The following is an 18,393-nucleotide window of genomic DNA, read 5'->3' as shown; positions in this document are numbered from 1 at the left end:
AGCCACTCAAGTCTCAACAGTCTCAACTCCTAAACTCTTTCACACAGCTCTGCATAATTCGACCACATGGTTCCCTGAGATTCCAGCAGCTATTGAAATAAAAGCACGAAAAACATAAATCAAAGAAAACCTTTTTGTACTGCTGAACAGAGTAGGTATTTCAAGTGGTGAGCAGCAAGACCCTTTACTTTGTGTTCTTGAGCGGCATCAGATATTTGGCCAATCATACACCTCTACAGTATATCAGCATTCAGGTCAATGCAGCAAAACAAAAGGAGGCTTAGCAGCAGAGATTAATTTGTATCATTTCTACCCAAAGAAGGGCAAGCGTAAGAAGGCTGATGCTGAAAGATATTCACATCCCATAATTTCATACGCATTCTGTACACAGTCAATTAAGTGAACCCACCTTTCCATGTCCTTTTATATACAAACAATTCTGCATCCTATCTGCATGCCACCCCATCTACTTCTCACAGGAGTGTCAATGCAATGAAGCTATTATAAGATGGGCACAACCCAGTCAAAGCTAAACATTTTTTTTAAAGCCCTTTTAATTCCTGTGGTAAATAGCATGCCTTTCCCTCTCCCTTACAGAAATCAGTGGGATTTAAAGAGGCTCAACTGGATCGCAACCAGTGGAAATTACTGTAGGACATGCAAAGGGCAATTCCATGATCAAACATGTTCTAACTACTGACAGAACGGGGTATAGCAGCTGTATAAGGCTGGAGAGCACCATAGCAAATTATCTTTTGCGAAGCAGTCTTTCCAGTTTCTCATCCCCATAGACTCAATTTTTGAATGGCTGGCAGTGACCACCTGCTGTAGATTGCTGGGTAGAGGTGTAAGTTGGTCCTAGCAAAGTCTCCAATAGCTACTGGTGCCCTGATGTAAGAGGGAAAGTCTTCCTCTTCAATAGCATCCATCACCATTTCCATAATTTTGGCAAAATCTGTAATGTTTCCGCACGTATGTCACTTATGTCTGTCTTTTCACTGTCTCTTTCCGAACCAGTTTGCTTCCTTAGGCTCAAATTTCTGATGGTGCTTCTCCAGCCTATATCAACAGAAACTATTTGGGGAACCTGCAGCCGTTTACCTGGAAGAGAACTGACTAGGGGCTTCTTCCAAGGCAAACAGTGGTGTCTTTGCCACATCAGCAGCCACTACACGAATCATGAGGGACATTCATCTCAAACCTATCTGCATGTCAAGCAACCCAACATTCCTCAAGCTTAGAGCAGACTGTGATTTTTAACCGGCATAAAATGTGAACACACGAGGTAAGCAACAATACAGACAGTGGTACCTCGGGTTAAGAACTTAATTCGTTCTGGAGGTCTGTTCTTAACCTGAAACTGTTCTTAACCTGAAGCACCACTTTAGCTAATGGGGCCTCCTGCCGTGCGATTTCTCTTCTCATCCTGAAGCAAAGTTCTTAACCTGAGGTAATATTTCTGGGTTAGCGGAGTCTGTAACCTGAAGCGTATGTAACCCAAGGTACCACTGTATTTTAACAAATATTCCCACTTTTTGCTAGTATTTTTAAAACAATATCAGATTCTGTTTGGGAGCAACACAACAGAAATTGGAGCATGGAGCAATCTGCTGACTTTATTGGTGCTGTCATTTTTGAGGATGCAATATGAAAAATTCAAATTTTAAGTTCATACCTTGTGTTGTTGAGAGTCTATGCTTTAGAGAAACACAGCAGAATGCAACTGCAGAGTTAAAAGTAACTGCTGTATACATTATTATTTCTTTCCTATTGTTGTTTAGTTGTGTCTGACTCTTTGTGACCCTATTATCTGCCCTTAAAAAGTTACCTGTGAAATTTCAGGGGGAAATTCAGAAGTAGGCTCTGGTGCAGCATGAAGTGCAGCTGCTGGGGGGAAAGTGGGAGGGTAAGGAAATAAAACATTTTTAAAAAACCAAGCGAAGTGCTAATTGTGATATCCTTTTCAGGTTACATTCACTCATGGATTTCATGCCTCCATTGAAATAAATGAGACACTCAGCTCCTGCAAAAGCTGCCTGTGATTGCTAGGCCGCATGCAGTTTGTCATCTGTAGCAGAAGCATTCAACAGATGGTTTCTTGTTTCATTTCACAGGCTGTCTACTTTGATGAGCTATGTGTTTCTATGAGGCTGCCTGCATGCCTCTATTCAGATGTTCTTCCAAGACCCTGCTCAGAGTACTCTCAACTTCTGGAGTTTGGTGTTTAGTATTCCCTCCTCCAGTGGCATGCAGTCATTGGACTAAGGGAACTAGGCTGGTCCCCTAAATGTTTCCCTGGTGCCTCCTTCCCAAAGCCAGGGAAGCTTCTGCCTGGCTTAGGGAGGGAGGTGCGGGGTTCCGTTGGGTCCAAGATCCGTTCTGCCATATTCCCAAAGTCTATCCAGTTTTTGGAAGGAGGCAGAAAGCTCCAGCATCCTGTCAGAGCCCTGGCACCTCCTTCGCAAAGCCCACAAAGCTTCTGACTAGCTTAGGGAGGGAGGCGCGATGCTCACGTGCGTGGTGTCAGCATGTCACATGCATGACATTGCCCTCACAAGCTGGCACCTCTGGCCCTAACTGTTCCCTTATGAAAAATTTCACCACATACCACTGCCCTCCTCTGGTCCATCCACTGGACTCCTCCTTGATGAGCTTCACAAGGAAACAGAACGTGCTGCTTACTTCTTCAGCTTTAGAAATAGCTTGATACTATTGGCTAGTTTTGAACTGCAATTTGTTGGTTGCTGCACTTTGTCGTTTATTGTTGTAATTTTATGTCGATATCTTATATTTATTAGTTGCCTCTGGAATCTGTGGTTAAGGGACAAAATGTTAATGTTAACTATATATTTCAAGTATTTATTTTACAGGGTGAGAGTGTGGCAGAGGAAATCACTAAATAAATACTAATACAGGTGAGTAACTTGCAACATCAAAAGGGCAGATAAACTCTCCAGCGACAGATTAACAATTCCTGAGCTTTGGGTCCAGAGAAGCCAGACACAGCCATCAGAGCAGATGAAAGACCTGCAGATGGACCTAATTTCTCAGACTGCCATTGTCCACTTTTCTTAGTCACTTCATTCCTTTAGCTCCATAAATTCTGATTTGTGGCTTTTGAGGTTTTTTTCTACACAGGTTATCAGGCCCTGCAAGGGCCAGTTTTGTTTTGCTTTTTAATGATTATTATGTCCAGCGTGTTTTGGCTGTGTTTGGAGGTGAATACCTGTTCAAACTACTCAGCTATGAATGGTCATTGGGCAGTCTTTGGCAAGTCGCTGTTTCTCAGCCTGACCTCCCTCACAGGCTTGTTGTGCGGCTAAAATTGCATCCTTGGAGAAAGATCATGATACAAAACATTATCAATAAAACTGCCCTTTTCTTCTTCTCTATTCCATTTCAATAACTATATAATCAGACATCCGATTTCAGATGTACAGTCAGAGCACATTATGAGCTGCCAAGGCAGGGACTACAGCTCAGCACCGCAGGAGATTAGAGCCAGTAATGGTAGCTGCATGAACATTCATGCATTTCCTGATCAGCAGGTTGCAGCAGCCAATTTGGGTTCTTCTTTTCCTTAAGGTCTTGGCAGATAGATGATTACCAAGGCTGTTTTGTAGAACTTTCCGACTGACATAAATGTGTTTTTCCTCCCTTAGGCTGCATCCTCCCTTCTCTATTAGAGCCCAAGTTTACAACAAAATGCTTTGTATTACATGAGCCTCAAAGTGGAAAGCCTAACTACACACACATACTTGCTATCTGTTATCTACAGTTAATGTTGCCAGAGTTTTCTCCCATATATATCCACTTTCAGAGTGGCTTTCAAGTTGACAAGCCATCTCTAACATAGCTAGATTTCACAATTCTTCTCCTAGTCTCCAGCACTGCTACAACATTCAGATTCTCCTAATTACTTCTTCACATATTAGTTTCACTTTTTCCTTACTAAACTATATGCCTTGTTTCCCCCTCACTTCTTCAGAGAGAGAGAGAGAGATCTTTGGAAAGGGAGAAAAGTCTGAAATTGTAAATATATGGACAGAACAAGAAACTTGTGTCGACTTCTGGGTAGATTAGAAATCTTACAGATGCAACTCAATAAGGGAGGGGGTTGAACTTGTACTATAGACAAATAATTCTTCGCGACAGCCCTGTCTCTTACTGCTGCATCAATGGCAGTATGTCAAATGCCACCACGCTGATGCAGAACTAAATGATCGTCACATGACCAGAAAGAGTCAAACTGATGTGCCCGCAGTGATTCATCATAATCATTACCATTATTATTTTATTGTTTATATATCACTCCCTTCTTCTCAATGAAGCTCAGAGCTGTGATGACCTACCTCCCCACAAGTGGTAGTGGTAAGTAGTCGTTTCAGATTTTGAAAAGTGATTTTCATATAGGAATCTACAGCAAGACCTCAAAGCCTGCTTAAAAAGGAAGAAAAGAAAAATCTTTCACAAAAATCAGTGAATTTGGATATCCTTCCTTTGTGGTTAGTTTTAATATTTTTTTAATTTAGAGTTATTTATATCACATTCGCACACACAAATAACTCACACTATAAAAAAATAGGTCAACAATGAAATGAACATAAGTTGCCTATCATTAATGTATCGGGAGGGGGACATAAAGTTCCTTCCAGAATTATTTTTTAAAGCAGGTCTTCAACAGCATCCTAGAAATTATTAGAGAACTCCTAAGTGCAGTCTCGCTGCCTTGAAGGCCCTTGTCCCTGGAATCTAGTGCACCCATCCACAGGACCAGAGACCAGGGCTTTTGATGCCAATTTTAAGACTGACAGGTTACTATGGGCAAAGATGGTCCTTAAAAGAAATACATAAGGACCAGGTTAGGACTTATAAAAGGATAACATCAGTAACCAATGCTAATTGCCCTGCTTTGATGCTATGCCTATCTGTGGGCGCAGGATGCATGGTTATTGGCCTAGAGAGGCGAGCTATCTGTAAGTCTTGGATAACTGCCAGCAAGTGGACTAATGGGAGGCCCTGGCCAAACTGATGTATAACTAATGCATAAATGTTTTCCTGGGTGCAGACAAGTCATGACAAACGCTTGCTGTTTCGGTGTCTGTCCAGAGTCTGTAAAGGCAGCAAGGCTCTGCAGGTTGGTTTGTAAGTCTACATTTTATTCTAAGAAAGCACCAGAACTGATCCCTCTGGCATTCTGGGCATCCTTCTATTGTATCCCTGCATTAAACCACTCACACTAGCCCTCCTTTGAGCCTGTGAATCAGAACAATTGCATGTGGTCTTAAAAATTGGCAGTAGAGTGTAGTGGAGAAAGGAATAAGGATCCACACCCACCCACCCAAAATGGTTCCCACTCCCAGACTCCAGGCTTAACACAGGCCAAAGTCACAACAGGGTAACTTTTGCCCATGGTTGCTATGGACTGTGATAATAAGGAGGAAATGGCCTTAACGTTCTTATTGAAAGCAAATGAAATCTAATCAATAAAATGCTTTCAGTCTGCTCATTTAGTTAAATGCACATAGGGCATTTTGGTTCAAAAACACTTAAAACTTTTCAAACTTGTTTATTATTATTGTTTATTATCATCAACATCCCTCCTCATCACCCTCACTACTACTAGAAGCGCATATTTCACAGCAAACAAGAAAATACAGAACTATATACTGAAAGACTTTTCCTTGCAGCTCAGTGCTTAGTTGAGATAACTTCTATGTGTAGTCAGACCTCAATAGTGTTCAGAAAGTCAGATATATATTTTTCGTCTAACCACCTAAACCTGAATCTACATTGGCGGTGAGTCATCGCTTCAGTGACACAGTGAAGAAATTCTTTATGCCTAGACAATATTGCCATCCACTCCAGGGGTCCTGCCCTTGGGAAAAGAAAGGAGGAGATACACCATTAAAATTTTGGCCGATGCTTATTGGAAGCTCAGCCAGGGGATGATGCCTTGGGGTGGAATACTAAATCAGAGTTATTCCTGTGCATGCATGCATGTGCATACACAACATGGCTACATATGGCATTGCCAATGTCACACCGATTAACGTGCTATAGTAACCAAAGAGTAATATTCCTCATAAGCTTCCCTAATACATACTCCCCCCCCCCCAATCATTTGGGGCAATTTCCTCTTCCTTTCCTGGCACCTCCTGCACTGTTGTTGTCCTTTAAGACACGGGATGGGGATTTGTCAAAGTCAATGAGCACTTTATTAAAGGGAGAGTGCTCAGTAATGAACAATTCAGCAATTTAATGAGATTCTGTAGCTCTGTCTCCAGCCTGTATATCAAGTTTCACTTCTATAAAGCACCCTGACACTAATCCTCTGGCATACCCAATCTTCACCCTGGGCAGAATATTAGATTCTTCCATGGTATATTGCATTACCAGTATAACCTTAGCAAAAATGATGAACTTAACTACACTTGAGGCAACAGAGCAGGCCTGATTTGATTTTCCTGTATTGGGTTGACTATGAGGGAATTACTTATTTACTAAGATAAAGCAAAAACAGTTTCTTATTGCCCACTGAAAGCTTGAATTGGCAAATATTTATGTATGTCTTAATTCATTCTGGAGGACCAGGAATGAAATATATATATATATTTGCCCACAGCAGTAAAATAGCTTAAATATTCTACGTAACAGCATTAGTAACCGTTAGAGAGGCAATTATGATAACACCTAAAGTGGTCAGTGTACAGTTTGCTGCCACTCAGAAAACAGCACATTAACCACTGAGGAACACAGTGCTAGCTGCAAGTGTGAAAGGAACAGAATATACACACTTTTTTTCATGGGGGTTTCCTTTCTGGAAACCTAAAATACACCAAAGAAAACACCTATTGTCATCCTTCAGCACAGGAAGAGAGACACATTTTATGAAAATACAGGGCTGCATTAGACACCTTGGAACATGGTTAAATGGTTCTCCTGAAGGCACAAATTTTATGCCCACTGCTCAAAGAAGGTATACAAGTGGCGACCATTTTGTGCACATTCAACTGACGTGCAACTGCCTATGTGGCAGTCCTTTTGGACCCAGAAGAGGGTAGAATGAGGGGGGGAAACAGGGGCGAGGCGGGCTTATGCATGTTCCACCAACGCACACGGGGGGCAAGAATGGAGCCTCTCTCCAAAAATGGTCGCCACCTATACCCACTATTCCATCCTTTTAAAACAACAGTAAAACACCAAGACACTGGCTACCACCCATCCACTGCTCTAAACACTTGCACAAGTAGCTCTTCCATCTGGCCCAGTTCTGATGTCCTGCTAAACAATAATGTGTCCCAGTGTCCACTGAGTGTGGGGAAATATCCTCTCTTTGCAATTTTAATTGTTAGACTCAGATTTTGCTGAGTGATTTTATTGTACTGAACCTTTCAGAATTTTGTCTATATGCCAATAAAGGTTTGAGATTGAATATTCACCCCTCCTTCACCCCTTTGAGAAGGGCAAAGGTGGTTATACTAAGGTGCTGCCAAGTCACTCTGTAAAACACTTCTCATGCATAGGCACTATGGAATGTCCTAGTAAGAAGTGCCCACTTGCAAGAAGAGCCTATTGCCATTGTAGCCCAGTTCAGAAACTTGGTGACGCCACACAATTCTCAGGGATAGGATGTGGGGCTGTCTAAGGATCTGTGAACTACTGGAGTTCATGTGGACATACGAATTTCATGAACCAGTCCCTTTATCATCATCATTGAGGTTGTTGCTTTAAACCCTGCCCTTCAACAAATTTCCAATAAGCATAAGCTAGTACTGGGAAAATAATACACTAATGCAAGAGGTGTAAGCTATACTATGTGCTACTGTAGTTTAAGATGCTTACACTAGATTTTCTGGCTTCCATTATATCTATATCTATATTGCATCTCTTCCTTAGCAAAACACATTTCAGGGATGGCACTGCATTTTTGTCTCACTGCAAACCAGATTACACTGAACACCAAGGGGCAGCACAACAGTCTCTCATCTTAATAATTTAGACCACACAATTATGCAACAAAGCAGAGAATGTGATCTCCCAAATGAATTTTCTTTAGATCAAACTAACATATTTTGCAGATATAAAAAACAAGGGGGCAACCCTTTCCAATGTATTAAGAGGTATCCAAAGGATGTAACAGAGGTCACCTTCAGAACACATGGATGGACACTCAGTGCATTAGGACATTACACAAAATAGGCCACCTAGCAGTTCGAAAGCACGTCAAAGTGCAAGTAGATAAATAGGTACCGCTCCGGCGGGAAGGTAAACGGTGTTTCCGTGCGCTGCTCTGGTTCACCAGAAGCAGCTTAGTCATGCTGGCCACATGACCATGAAGTTGTCTGCAGACAAACACCGGCTCCCTCGGCCTATAGAGTGAGATGTGCACGCAACCCCAGAGTCATCTGCTACTGGACCTTACGGTCAGGGGTACCTTTACCTTTATCCTTGCCCAGCTCTCCCCCACCCGAGGGTTTGGTCATGAAGCATGAGTTCTGCTGGAACAGCATTCCATTGCACACGGTCACAATTCCTCAGTACACAGCCACAGTCAGATTGTGCATCAATAATTTTCATCTGTTGCTTCCACGAAAAGCGTGATTTGTTCTTAATCATTTTCTTTTCTGTAATGCTCAAGGGTCCACAGTACTAGTCCTCCTACAGTTTAACATACACTTCCACTTATCTTTGCACTTTACCTGCCAAATTTGTTCTTCGCTCAGTGACGTGAGTCGGTCACTCTTCAAGACCTCTCGGATGAGGCAGTATGGTAGCGTCAGGACTTCTTCTGGGTGGTTCTTCTGTAGCTCAGATAGGTGTTTTACCAAGAAGTCAACCACCGCTTTTTCCAGTAAAGTGAGGTTAAATAGGTCAGCAAGTTTATACAGGTCCAAGTAATTAAAGCTATTTAACTCCTGGTCAAATAAAAGAAGAAGAAAAATTAGGAGTACAAAGTTCAAGCAGAACTGAAAAACTCTGCAATGTGTTCAAACACTGCATATTTATGGTATAGAAGAAAACATGGTAATCTGAATTAATCCCAAATAAACCCAACCTTGTTCCCATATGAAATAATTCATTTATCTACAGACAAAGAGAAATTTTAGGGGCTAGAAAGGGAAGGTACCAACTTAGGGACTTCTAAACCAACATCTGCTGATTCACAAAAGAACAAATGAGAGACAGATTAGCTAGTGTGTAAATCAATCAAATTTCTTTTGTAACAGGGAAATTTGAGAACAATCTACAACAGCTGTCACACCTTCCTTGGCTTTGGGTGAAGATGATGATTTGAGGGGGTTTACATTAGCAGAAGATACCTCAGGAAACCTGGTCTTTCTTAGGGTGGTTTAGAACAGAGTTATAGGGGAATAAATTCCACCTAGTCCCTGAAAGAGCATCCAGAAGATGAAATGGCTCTGTTTCAGAGAAAATATATTAAAAACAATCCACATATGGTATCATGCCCTGATGAGATTTAATGTATCTGCTAGGTACCATGTCCCCAGTTTTGGGAGAGGCCTAGTGCTAGGGTTTGAAGAAGTTATAGCCAGCAGGGCACATATATTCATCTCTGGTGGAGTGCCCACAGTTATTGAGATTTTGGGATACAATATCCCAATGTCATAACTTGAAAAACAACTCGCTAACATCACTGAAAGTACAAGGCTGAAATGTGATGAAAAAATAATGGATTCAAGTGTTCAGACAATTATCGGTTGATGTTGTTTAAGATGTCAGGTCCTTTGAATAACTAAGATAATGGTGATGAGACCCATAATGAGAAAAAATATTATGCCGTCATGCCATTGCAGTTGCTGAGTCTTTTTTTTTTGGCTGGAGTTATTTGTTTGCTGATGTTTCTATTGGATTCAAGTAAATAATTGTGGTTCTCAATATTATTATTTTTAAGTGTGGGAGATGATTTCAGATGAAGAAGCCCTTCTCTTATTTCAAAATAAATTTGTGTTTCTTTAACAGTGCACCCCATACAAGGCTTCTGAAAATTCAGGAGAGTTTCAAAAGCAGATTGGAATCTACCATTCCAAGTTTTAAAAAGATCAAATGGGGAGAGCCCAGTCCTTGGGCTCATCTAATGCTGCTCTTCAAATCCTGGCCAGTGTGAAAAGAAAAATTATTGATATTAGCTACCACAAGCACTCCCCATATTTTCTATACTGGCATTATATACTGTTATCACATTTTATTCTTGCAGTAACCCTGTAGGAAAATCAGGCCACAATACAGTGACAGGCTGTGTAGACATTTGAACCCATGCCTCCCAAGTTCACTGTTCCACACTGACTTCTCTATAACCTATGCTTTCACTCAGTGTTTCTCAAACTTGGGCCCCTGGGTGTTGTTGGACTACAACTCCCACCATCCCTAGCTAGCAAGGGATGATGGGAGTTGTAGTCCTGCTTTTTAACCACTGTTTTAACCACTGGGCTGCAGCTATCAGCTACCTCTCTTCTACATATGGTCAGTCTGATAAACAACTTGAATATGGAGCTTTTAAGGATCTCAAACTTTGTCCCACATTATTATTTTAAACAGCACCGAGTCCTTGCCCACTCAGGATACAAGAACTTTAGTTCTGAATTCCACAGCCAAGGAAGCTAAGTATATCAGCCTCCTCCAACAAAATTCACTCCATTGTAATACCAATCACTTCTTCAGCTTAAAATTATACACTGCGATACACTGCTACCCAGCTGATGAAGCTGCATGCCAAAAAATGTCATGCTGAGATTGTGAGATGTATATTACTGATCAGATAACCCACCTTCCAATCAGCGATAGGGCTTTGGAAGCATAATGACATGACAAAAGTACAGGAATTGTCTGCAGGAGTTGAACTTTTTATCTTCTTTTGGTACCCACCCCCCTAAAAATATATAAAGGCAGTTATCTGAAACATAGCAATCTAAACTGCCTCCTTGGAATGCATTTCAAAACAAAAATGTTATAGGAACAGTAGTATTTTTTAAGACATCTACTAAAAAGTAATTCAGTTCAGCAATGCAGTTATAGTTGTTAGGAGCAATCCAGAACTGACCATAGCTTGTGATAGCAATTTCACTTTCAAATGCTTTACCATTTTATTATTATATATGTTGCATTGAAGTCCAATGAATGTCAACATACACATGTGAAAGTCTGGACCATCAAACTATTTATTTATTGTTCTATATAATGTATACCATCAACATAGCTCTATTCAACTTTTGTGCTTGCCTGCAAATTCAGAGGTACACACTAATGAATAATGTTGACAATCACTGGTTGGCTTCCCCATCCCTGTTTCCTATTTTGTTACTCCCATAATCTCATATAGGTTTGTGATACTACAGAAAACTCAGGTGGGAGCAGTTTCCTTCAACTTGTCCTCAAGTGTTGCACTAGCCTACCAGACACCCAGATCTCTCTCGTGGGTCAGGCGGATAATTTATAGGCCCACTGCCAATCATCGATTCTCAGTCACCAATGGTAGCCAGGTTTCCTGCAGGCTGCAATAAATTATATCACTATTAGCTATTGGGTACCTTTGTAAGAAAATGGGGCACATTAAACTAAGGAGAAGACTGCCAATACTAAATGTTGCTCTACTGATGCATGTTCAAATGGCACAACCCAGCCAAAGCATGCTTAACCCTACTCATTTCAAACTGGAAAGTGTAAGCCTATACCATATAAAAATAAGTGAGGCTTACAATATTTATCATTGATTGGATTATGCCCTGTTTCTTAATTTAGTGACTGGATCCAGACTTTGGTCCTGCCAGGAAGAGCATCCTCTGAGTGCAAATCTGCTCAGAATATAGAGCAATATGGAAGGTGATACTTGAGGTTGCAGGGGAAGGGGGGAAACCAAAGTTCCCCACTGCCAGCACTGGATCAAAATACTTACATGATCAGAAGGAGCTTTTCCCATCTAACACATGCTTTTTATTACTATTTATTCATGCAGTGATTAGCCTGGTTGGTTAAAATGTGATCAAGCGTACTTAATTTAATAACACTTTAAACTGCCTGCCATTTTTAACTCCTCTTTATTTTATTGTGATATTGGTTGCTTGTTTATGAATTAGTTCGGAGAGGAGTTGTTCTGAATTTTACTGTTAATTGCCTTAGGCATTTTTTTTAATGGAAAGGTGGAGTATAAATGTAAAGAAGCGAAGCAAAATACTTTAATGTTTTGCTTCATGAAAATGCTCTCATAGCTTGTGAATGTGTGTCAATTCTTTTCAAACTCTGTTTTAAAATTAATTCAATCATCTGTATTCTAGAAGCCTTACTGAAAATAACATAGGAACTTTTGCATACGGCTGCAACCCTCTGAACACTTACGTTGGGAACATATCATAAAGTTGGAAGGTACTTCATCTAGTCCAACCCACAAGCCAATAAAAAAAATGCAACTAAATTCAAGGGGGGGTTACTTTAAAAAGTAAATGTGAACAGGATTGGGTTGCAGAAAGGTTTAAACCGTGAGCGTGCACTTAAAAAATCTTATTGCATCAGATTAGCAGAACTTTTACAAGAGAGCTTGCAGGATATTTTTCAAAGTGCCCACACCCCTAATAAATGATATATATGAGTCCCGTGAATTTGTATGGCTCACACAGCTGCAAATTATACTGTACCTATGGCTCTCAACATATACACATTATGTATGCCAAAAGAGACACCAACTACAGTGTATAGGGAAATACTCATCAACATTCTATTTTAGTATTATTTCGTATCACTTGTTTTTCTTTATACGTTTAAGAAAAGCACTGCATGTGCCACCGAAAGGATGTATGTAAGTAAGAGGCTGATAAATGAGAGTTAATCACAACCAAGTACACAGCAGAGTACAATATACCTCTGTTCCTGTGTGCTGTGCTATAAAAAGAAAAGAAAAACACAAGGAGAACTAAGGGGAGAGACTGCATTTCTTTATGACCTTATTTGAAAGATAAACTCCTTAGGGAAATACAATTTATTCAGATTATCAAGACCCTGCTGTGCAAATCTACAATCTGGGAGCACACTACAGAGATCAAAAAATATTTACTTTATTCTGTTGGGTATAAAAGCTTCTAATGAATGCATAATTAAGACAGGAAAAAGGGTATACAGCTTTAGAAATTCCATTGCTCAGCCAAGCCATTAATATCCAAGGCATCATACCCAGTTGTTACTCCACCTGCTTTGTTTTTGGATTACAGAATAATTATAAATCAAGGTATTACGTGATTTTCCATCCATATACCACCAGCCCTTCCTATACGCAAACATGATGCACTGAAGGTGATTTTGCCCCTCCCTTCATCAGTTCCAAGATGAAACGATAATTCAATTTAAAATATCAAAAAGTGTATATACTGCAAATTACCAGCTAGAGGTACAGAGTTTGTATACATATCTGAACAGCAATAAAGAGATAGTTTTATCTTTAACTGGTTGCATTTTATGACAATAGATACTGACTAATAAGAAATAGGTAATATACTAAAATTATGTGGAAACCATATATAAAATCCTATCTACAGAGATTAACCTCCTCCCCCAAATATGCACAAACACACGCAGAGAGAAAGACCGAGCGCACTTGGCAAACCAATGTCCATCCTATATTAAATGCCAGATTTTTATTTGACTATATAATCAAACACTATCTACACCTTAGATTTGGCAGATCAACATATATATAAGAAAACCAGTCCCTTTCAAAATCACTACAATTTCCAGCATTTTATATCATTTGCCACACCATAGCTGTATTAACCCTGCAGAGGCTTAATTGCAAACTCACATCTATTGCAGCATAATATCCACACAGGTAGGCATACTTTCTGCGGCAAAAAGCGACCATGAAGCTCCTCTACAAACCTCATTGACATAATTAGGATTTATGCAAATATCTCAAGTGTTCTTGGGTATCTTCCATTCATTTCAACTGGTATTTAGGCAGATAAATTCCTAGGAGATCTATCATGTCATTGATAAATAATACAACAATAATGTATCCATCATCTATTAACCAAATCTTCTAGGAAGCACACAGCTTGGATCAAATTATAAAACGAAACATCCAATGAGAGAAAGGAACAGTAGCCCAATTCAACGTAGGATTAAAAATATTAAAATACGTTAAAAGGCCTGGGTAGACAGAAAGACCATGGCCCAATGCTGACAAGATGTCATTATAGACATCGAGTGGGCCACTCTAGGGAAAGGGGGGCACCACTGAAAAGCTGCCCACCCCTAGGGTTGCCATAGGTCCAGACATATCCAAAATACTGCAGTCGGCAGCAGTGTCCAGGCAAAAATGGAGAAAAAATTCTGGGGAAATCTGCCCGTGTTGCAGTGCTGTTTTTGCCACCCCCCACAAAAAAAAAAAGTTCAAATACAGGGTTGTGTTGTTGTTGTTGTTTGCAATTTTGCCCAAAAAGCTAAGCAAACAACTTTTCTGTCCAGATTTTCACTGTTTGAAATAGGGCAAGCCTCCCCACCCCAGATTAGAAGCACCATTTGGGTTCCCAAACTGCTTTTCCCTATATCTTTCCTGCTAAAAATGCCCCCCTCCCTTCTAATCCTAGTCAAGTCATGTGCTTTAATACTAACCCATGGTTATCTTTAACTTGGCTTTGCACAATCCCATCATTATCATTAACATTGTTTCAGATGTTATGCTAATCACAGTTAACTGAAAAAGAGATGAGGAAGGTGGGGTACAGGAGATAGAAAAGAGGAAGTCTGCATGTCCACAGGAGACTTTTGCTCTCTTAGCTGTGGTTCAGAGATTGAGAGAACCAGTCCTGTCAAAACCATTACTGTTCCCAATATTTCACACCCTGCGCCACATCTTCCCTGCTAAGTTTCCTTTCCAGATTTGGCACTCTTTGTATGCTCAGGGCTGCAACCAGCAAGGGCTCTTCACATGTGGCAATCTGTTTCCACCCACAGATCCTGCTTTTTTCTTTGAGGCAGGGGTCTTCAAGATATTTCAAACCCTTCTTGACTGCAATGGCACAATAGAGCTTTGATGGCCTGCAGATACATTTTAGAACCTACTTCTTCAGCCTGATTACCCAACTTTAAGATACACTTTCTCTGCTCCCTACCGAGATTCCTGCATTGCAGGGGGTTGGACTAGATGACCCTTGGGTCCCTTCCAACTATATGATTCTATCAACCCAGACCTTGCCAACAAGAGCAGATTATTCGAATTTCATATGTACTTTTCATTAATTCATTCCAAGTACTGAACACGTGTTCTTATTTTTGTGGTGCAGGTTTCATATTTGATTGGGGCTTTACTTTATGTAAGCATGAAGAGAGACAGAGAGAGAGAGAGAAAGAGAGAGAGAGAGAGAGAGAGAGAGAGAGAGAGAGAGAGAGAACAGAAGTCCTAGGGCCGACCTAATAAGTTTCCCACTTTGCTAAAAGCAAAGCAGATTATCACTTCTATTTTAGGCTGCCGAAAAGAATAATCACTCAAAACCCGGCAAGCATCTGACAGACATCTGAAGATGAACTTATTCTTTTCCCATCTTAACCTTTCTCAGTAGCTTTTGGATGAGAAACAAGATTTAAAATATGAAGGCTACTCATTCTTCAGAGATGTCTATTAACATGGATAAAAACCAATTTAAAAATTTTGTGCATGTGGGTGGATAGGACTGGGGAAGCTGAAATAAAATATTCCTCCATTTCTTTCCAAGAGCTAAAAGGGCTACATGCATCTGGTACTCATATTTCCTATTCTCTCACATTAGAAAAGCAAGTCTCCTCTTTCAGGTCACGTATCCCACATAAAAGTGCTAAACTAATGCCGTTTAATGACAAATTAATGTCCATGAATAAAAAATACACCTCTAATAGCATAGAGTAATTTGCCATTACAATATCATCATTGGACATGCCCCTGGTTTAATACGATGTATTTAATTCATAACTTAATGAGTGATATATAAAAAGAGAGAGATGAACCCTGCAATTACATTTATGTGAGTCTGTCACCTTATTTGTAAAACCTTAGAGTCATTTACATTCAAATTAGAACAAATGAGTGATTTCACAAAGTGCAATGATAAATGACCACTGCTGCACAAGACAGGGCTATATTTCCTGTGAAACCGTTAACAGTTCCCCATTATTTGTTAAAAATTACAATGCATATTGCCCAGTGTTGTGTGAATAATGACTTTTTTACTGATTAGGTCACAAGACTAATATGGAGCAAAATAAATAATTTCTTTTCATTTTTGTTCTTTCTGACGCTTTAATTTATTCAAACAAGTGGGCTTACACTGCCACCTACTGCTTAGTGGTGAGTATTGTGGGGATTCCAGAGTCTTTCAAGACAAAACAAAATACACCCCAATCATCTATAATACCAGTTTTGTTGTTTTAAAACCTGAAACCTTCCCACCCATCCCAAGTCCAGTGAGACTCCCCTCTGCTCAAATGCTGGCTGGTAAATTACAGGACATGTAATATTTGCACGTACCAACCAGTTCCACTTGACAAATGAAACACAAAATAAGTGATAAGATGGATAAAAATACATATATAGTACACGTCATTATCATTCAGCAAATATCTGAATGAATGAAATCAAGATGCAGTTCCTAGATGGATGTCCAAATGCATGCTTATTGCTTCATGCGTCACACCACCAGCACAGATCAAACATCACAGGCAGTGTGTCTTATGATTCCCTTCTCCCCTGCCTTTTCAAAATGACAGACAAGCAGGAAAATTGTGTGCTCCATGAAATCTGCCACTTTAAGCAACTGCCACAGGGCAAGACCTACATCACAGTTGCTACCCCTGAACCTAGCACCTTTCAGTCAGCAGATGTTCACAGGTTCAAAAACCAAGTTATGGGGGGAAACAACCTGCCTTTAAAACATTATTTGCCGTGTTGTAAGGACTGCATGAATGCAGACGCTTAACAAAAGCTCCTGCCAGCCCATGTGGATTGTAGCACAGCACCTTTTGTAAGATTAATTCCCTGCACATGTTAAACTATGAATTAGCCTAACTATATAGACTTTAGTTGTATCATAAACTAAGCCCCAGTGTCTAATCAAGTCTTTCTATCAAGGTAATAAAAGCTCCCGGGAAGAAAAACCACAACACTTTCCAGCACTTCTCCTTGCCTGCCAGTAATAATTCAGATAACAGAATGTAAAAATAGAACATATTGCTGTGATTGTTACTGCTTCTTAATAAAGACAACAACACTGTATCGAAGAGTCACTCTACTGGACTTCTCTACAGCTGTTGCCACCATAAATTCCTGTCCACATTCTAAGAGGGGCATGGGGCGAAAAGAAATCCTGCAAATCTTTCTAGTCCTTCAATTCAGAAATTCAAGATTAAAACCAAACCCTCGGGAATCCAGCAAACTTCAACACAGTTCAGTGTTGCTTAATTAAAACACTGAGCAACTAATGAGTCGGCAAAAGTTCTAAGGAATTCATGACATTATATACCTTCCAGTTCCTAATTCTCTGGCCGGCTAGTTGTCTACATTAGCTGTATCCTTGAGACCAACCTTCATACCACATAAAGACAATGCAGCTGGTCAAAGGCACCAAGGAACACCTGGGGTTCCAATAACTGGGTCTACAACAACCTGCTCCTTTAGAAAGAGTGCAGCCCCATCCAGGCCAGTTCCCTGGACCTGTGAATAGTTCACCCAGTTCAGATGTCACAGAGAAATAGAGTTGGGCATCATAAGCATATTGATCATAAAGGTAAAGGTAAAGGGACCCCTGACCATTAGGTCCAGTCATGACCGACTCTGGGGTTGCGGCGCTCTTCTCGCTTTACTGGCCAAGGGAGCCGGCGTACAGCTTCTGGGTCATGTGGCCAGCATGACTAACCCGCTTCTGGCGAAACCAGAGCAGCGCACGGAAACACTGTTTACCTTCCCGCCAGAGCGGTACCTATTTATCTACTTGCACTTTGACGTGCTTTCGAACTGCTAGGTTGGCAGGAGCTGGGACTGAGCAACGGGAGCTCACCCCGTCATGGGGATTCGAACCACCAACCTTCTGATCGGCATTCCTAGGCTCTGTGGTTTAACCCACAGCACCACCCGCATCCCTATATTGATCATACCTCACTCCAAATCTCCTAATGACTAATTCCAAATATGATTTGATGTTAAACAGCACTGGAGATAATATGGTGTCCTTCAGCACCTGTAGCTCCAGAGCCAGGGGGGATGAGAAACACTTGTACAACGTTATCTTCAGGATTGGCCACACTAGTGTCTCCCTCAAGGTGGAAGGCACCACTCCACCCCCACTTAAAAACACCTAGCTCCCCACCTCCAATCTAGCTTCAATCAGCCATGAAAGATAAGGATCAAGAGGATACGTG

At 40.6% G+C, this 18,393-nt stretch overlaps 1 protein-coding gene across 2 annotated transcripts in view; it reads right to left on the bottom strand.

Annotated features, from left to right (window-relative positions):
* The window catches only part of KLHL32 (kelch like family member 32), a 67,926-nt gene that overhangs the window by 19,549 nt on the left and 29,984 nt on the right, over window positions 1–18,393 (bottom strand). Inside the window, exon 6 of one of the 2 annotated variants that reach the window (XM_080997536.1) lies at window positions 8,703–8,918. The exons of the other annotated variant lie outside the window; for it this stretch is intronic. Coding sequence (XP_080853662.1) covers window positions 8,703–8,918 — 216 coding nt within the window. The remainder of the gene's footprint in view (window positions 1–8,702; window positions 8,919–18,393) is intronic. 2 annotated transcript variants of the gene reach the window in all.

This window comes from Podarcis pityusensis (assembly GCF_964106645.2).
Source record: "Podarcis pityusensis genome assembly, chromosome: 3".
NCBI classification, from domain to species: domain Eukaryota; kingdom Metazoa; phylum Chordata; class Lepidosauria; order Squamata; family Lacertidae; genus Podarcis; species Podarcis pityusensis.
The sequence above is the reverse complement of the archived record's forward strand: the minus strand, read 5'-3'. Positions and strand labels throughout refer to the sequence as shown.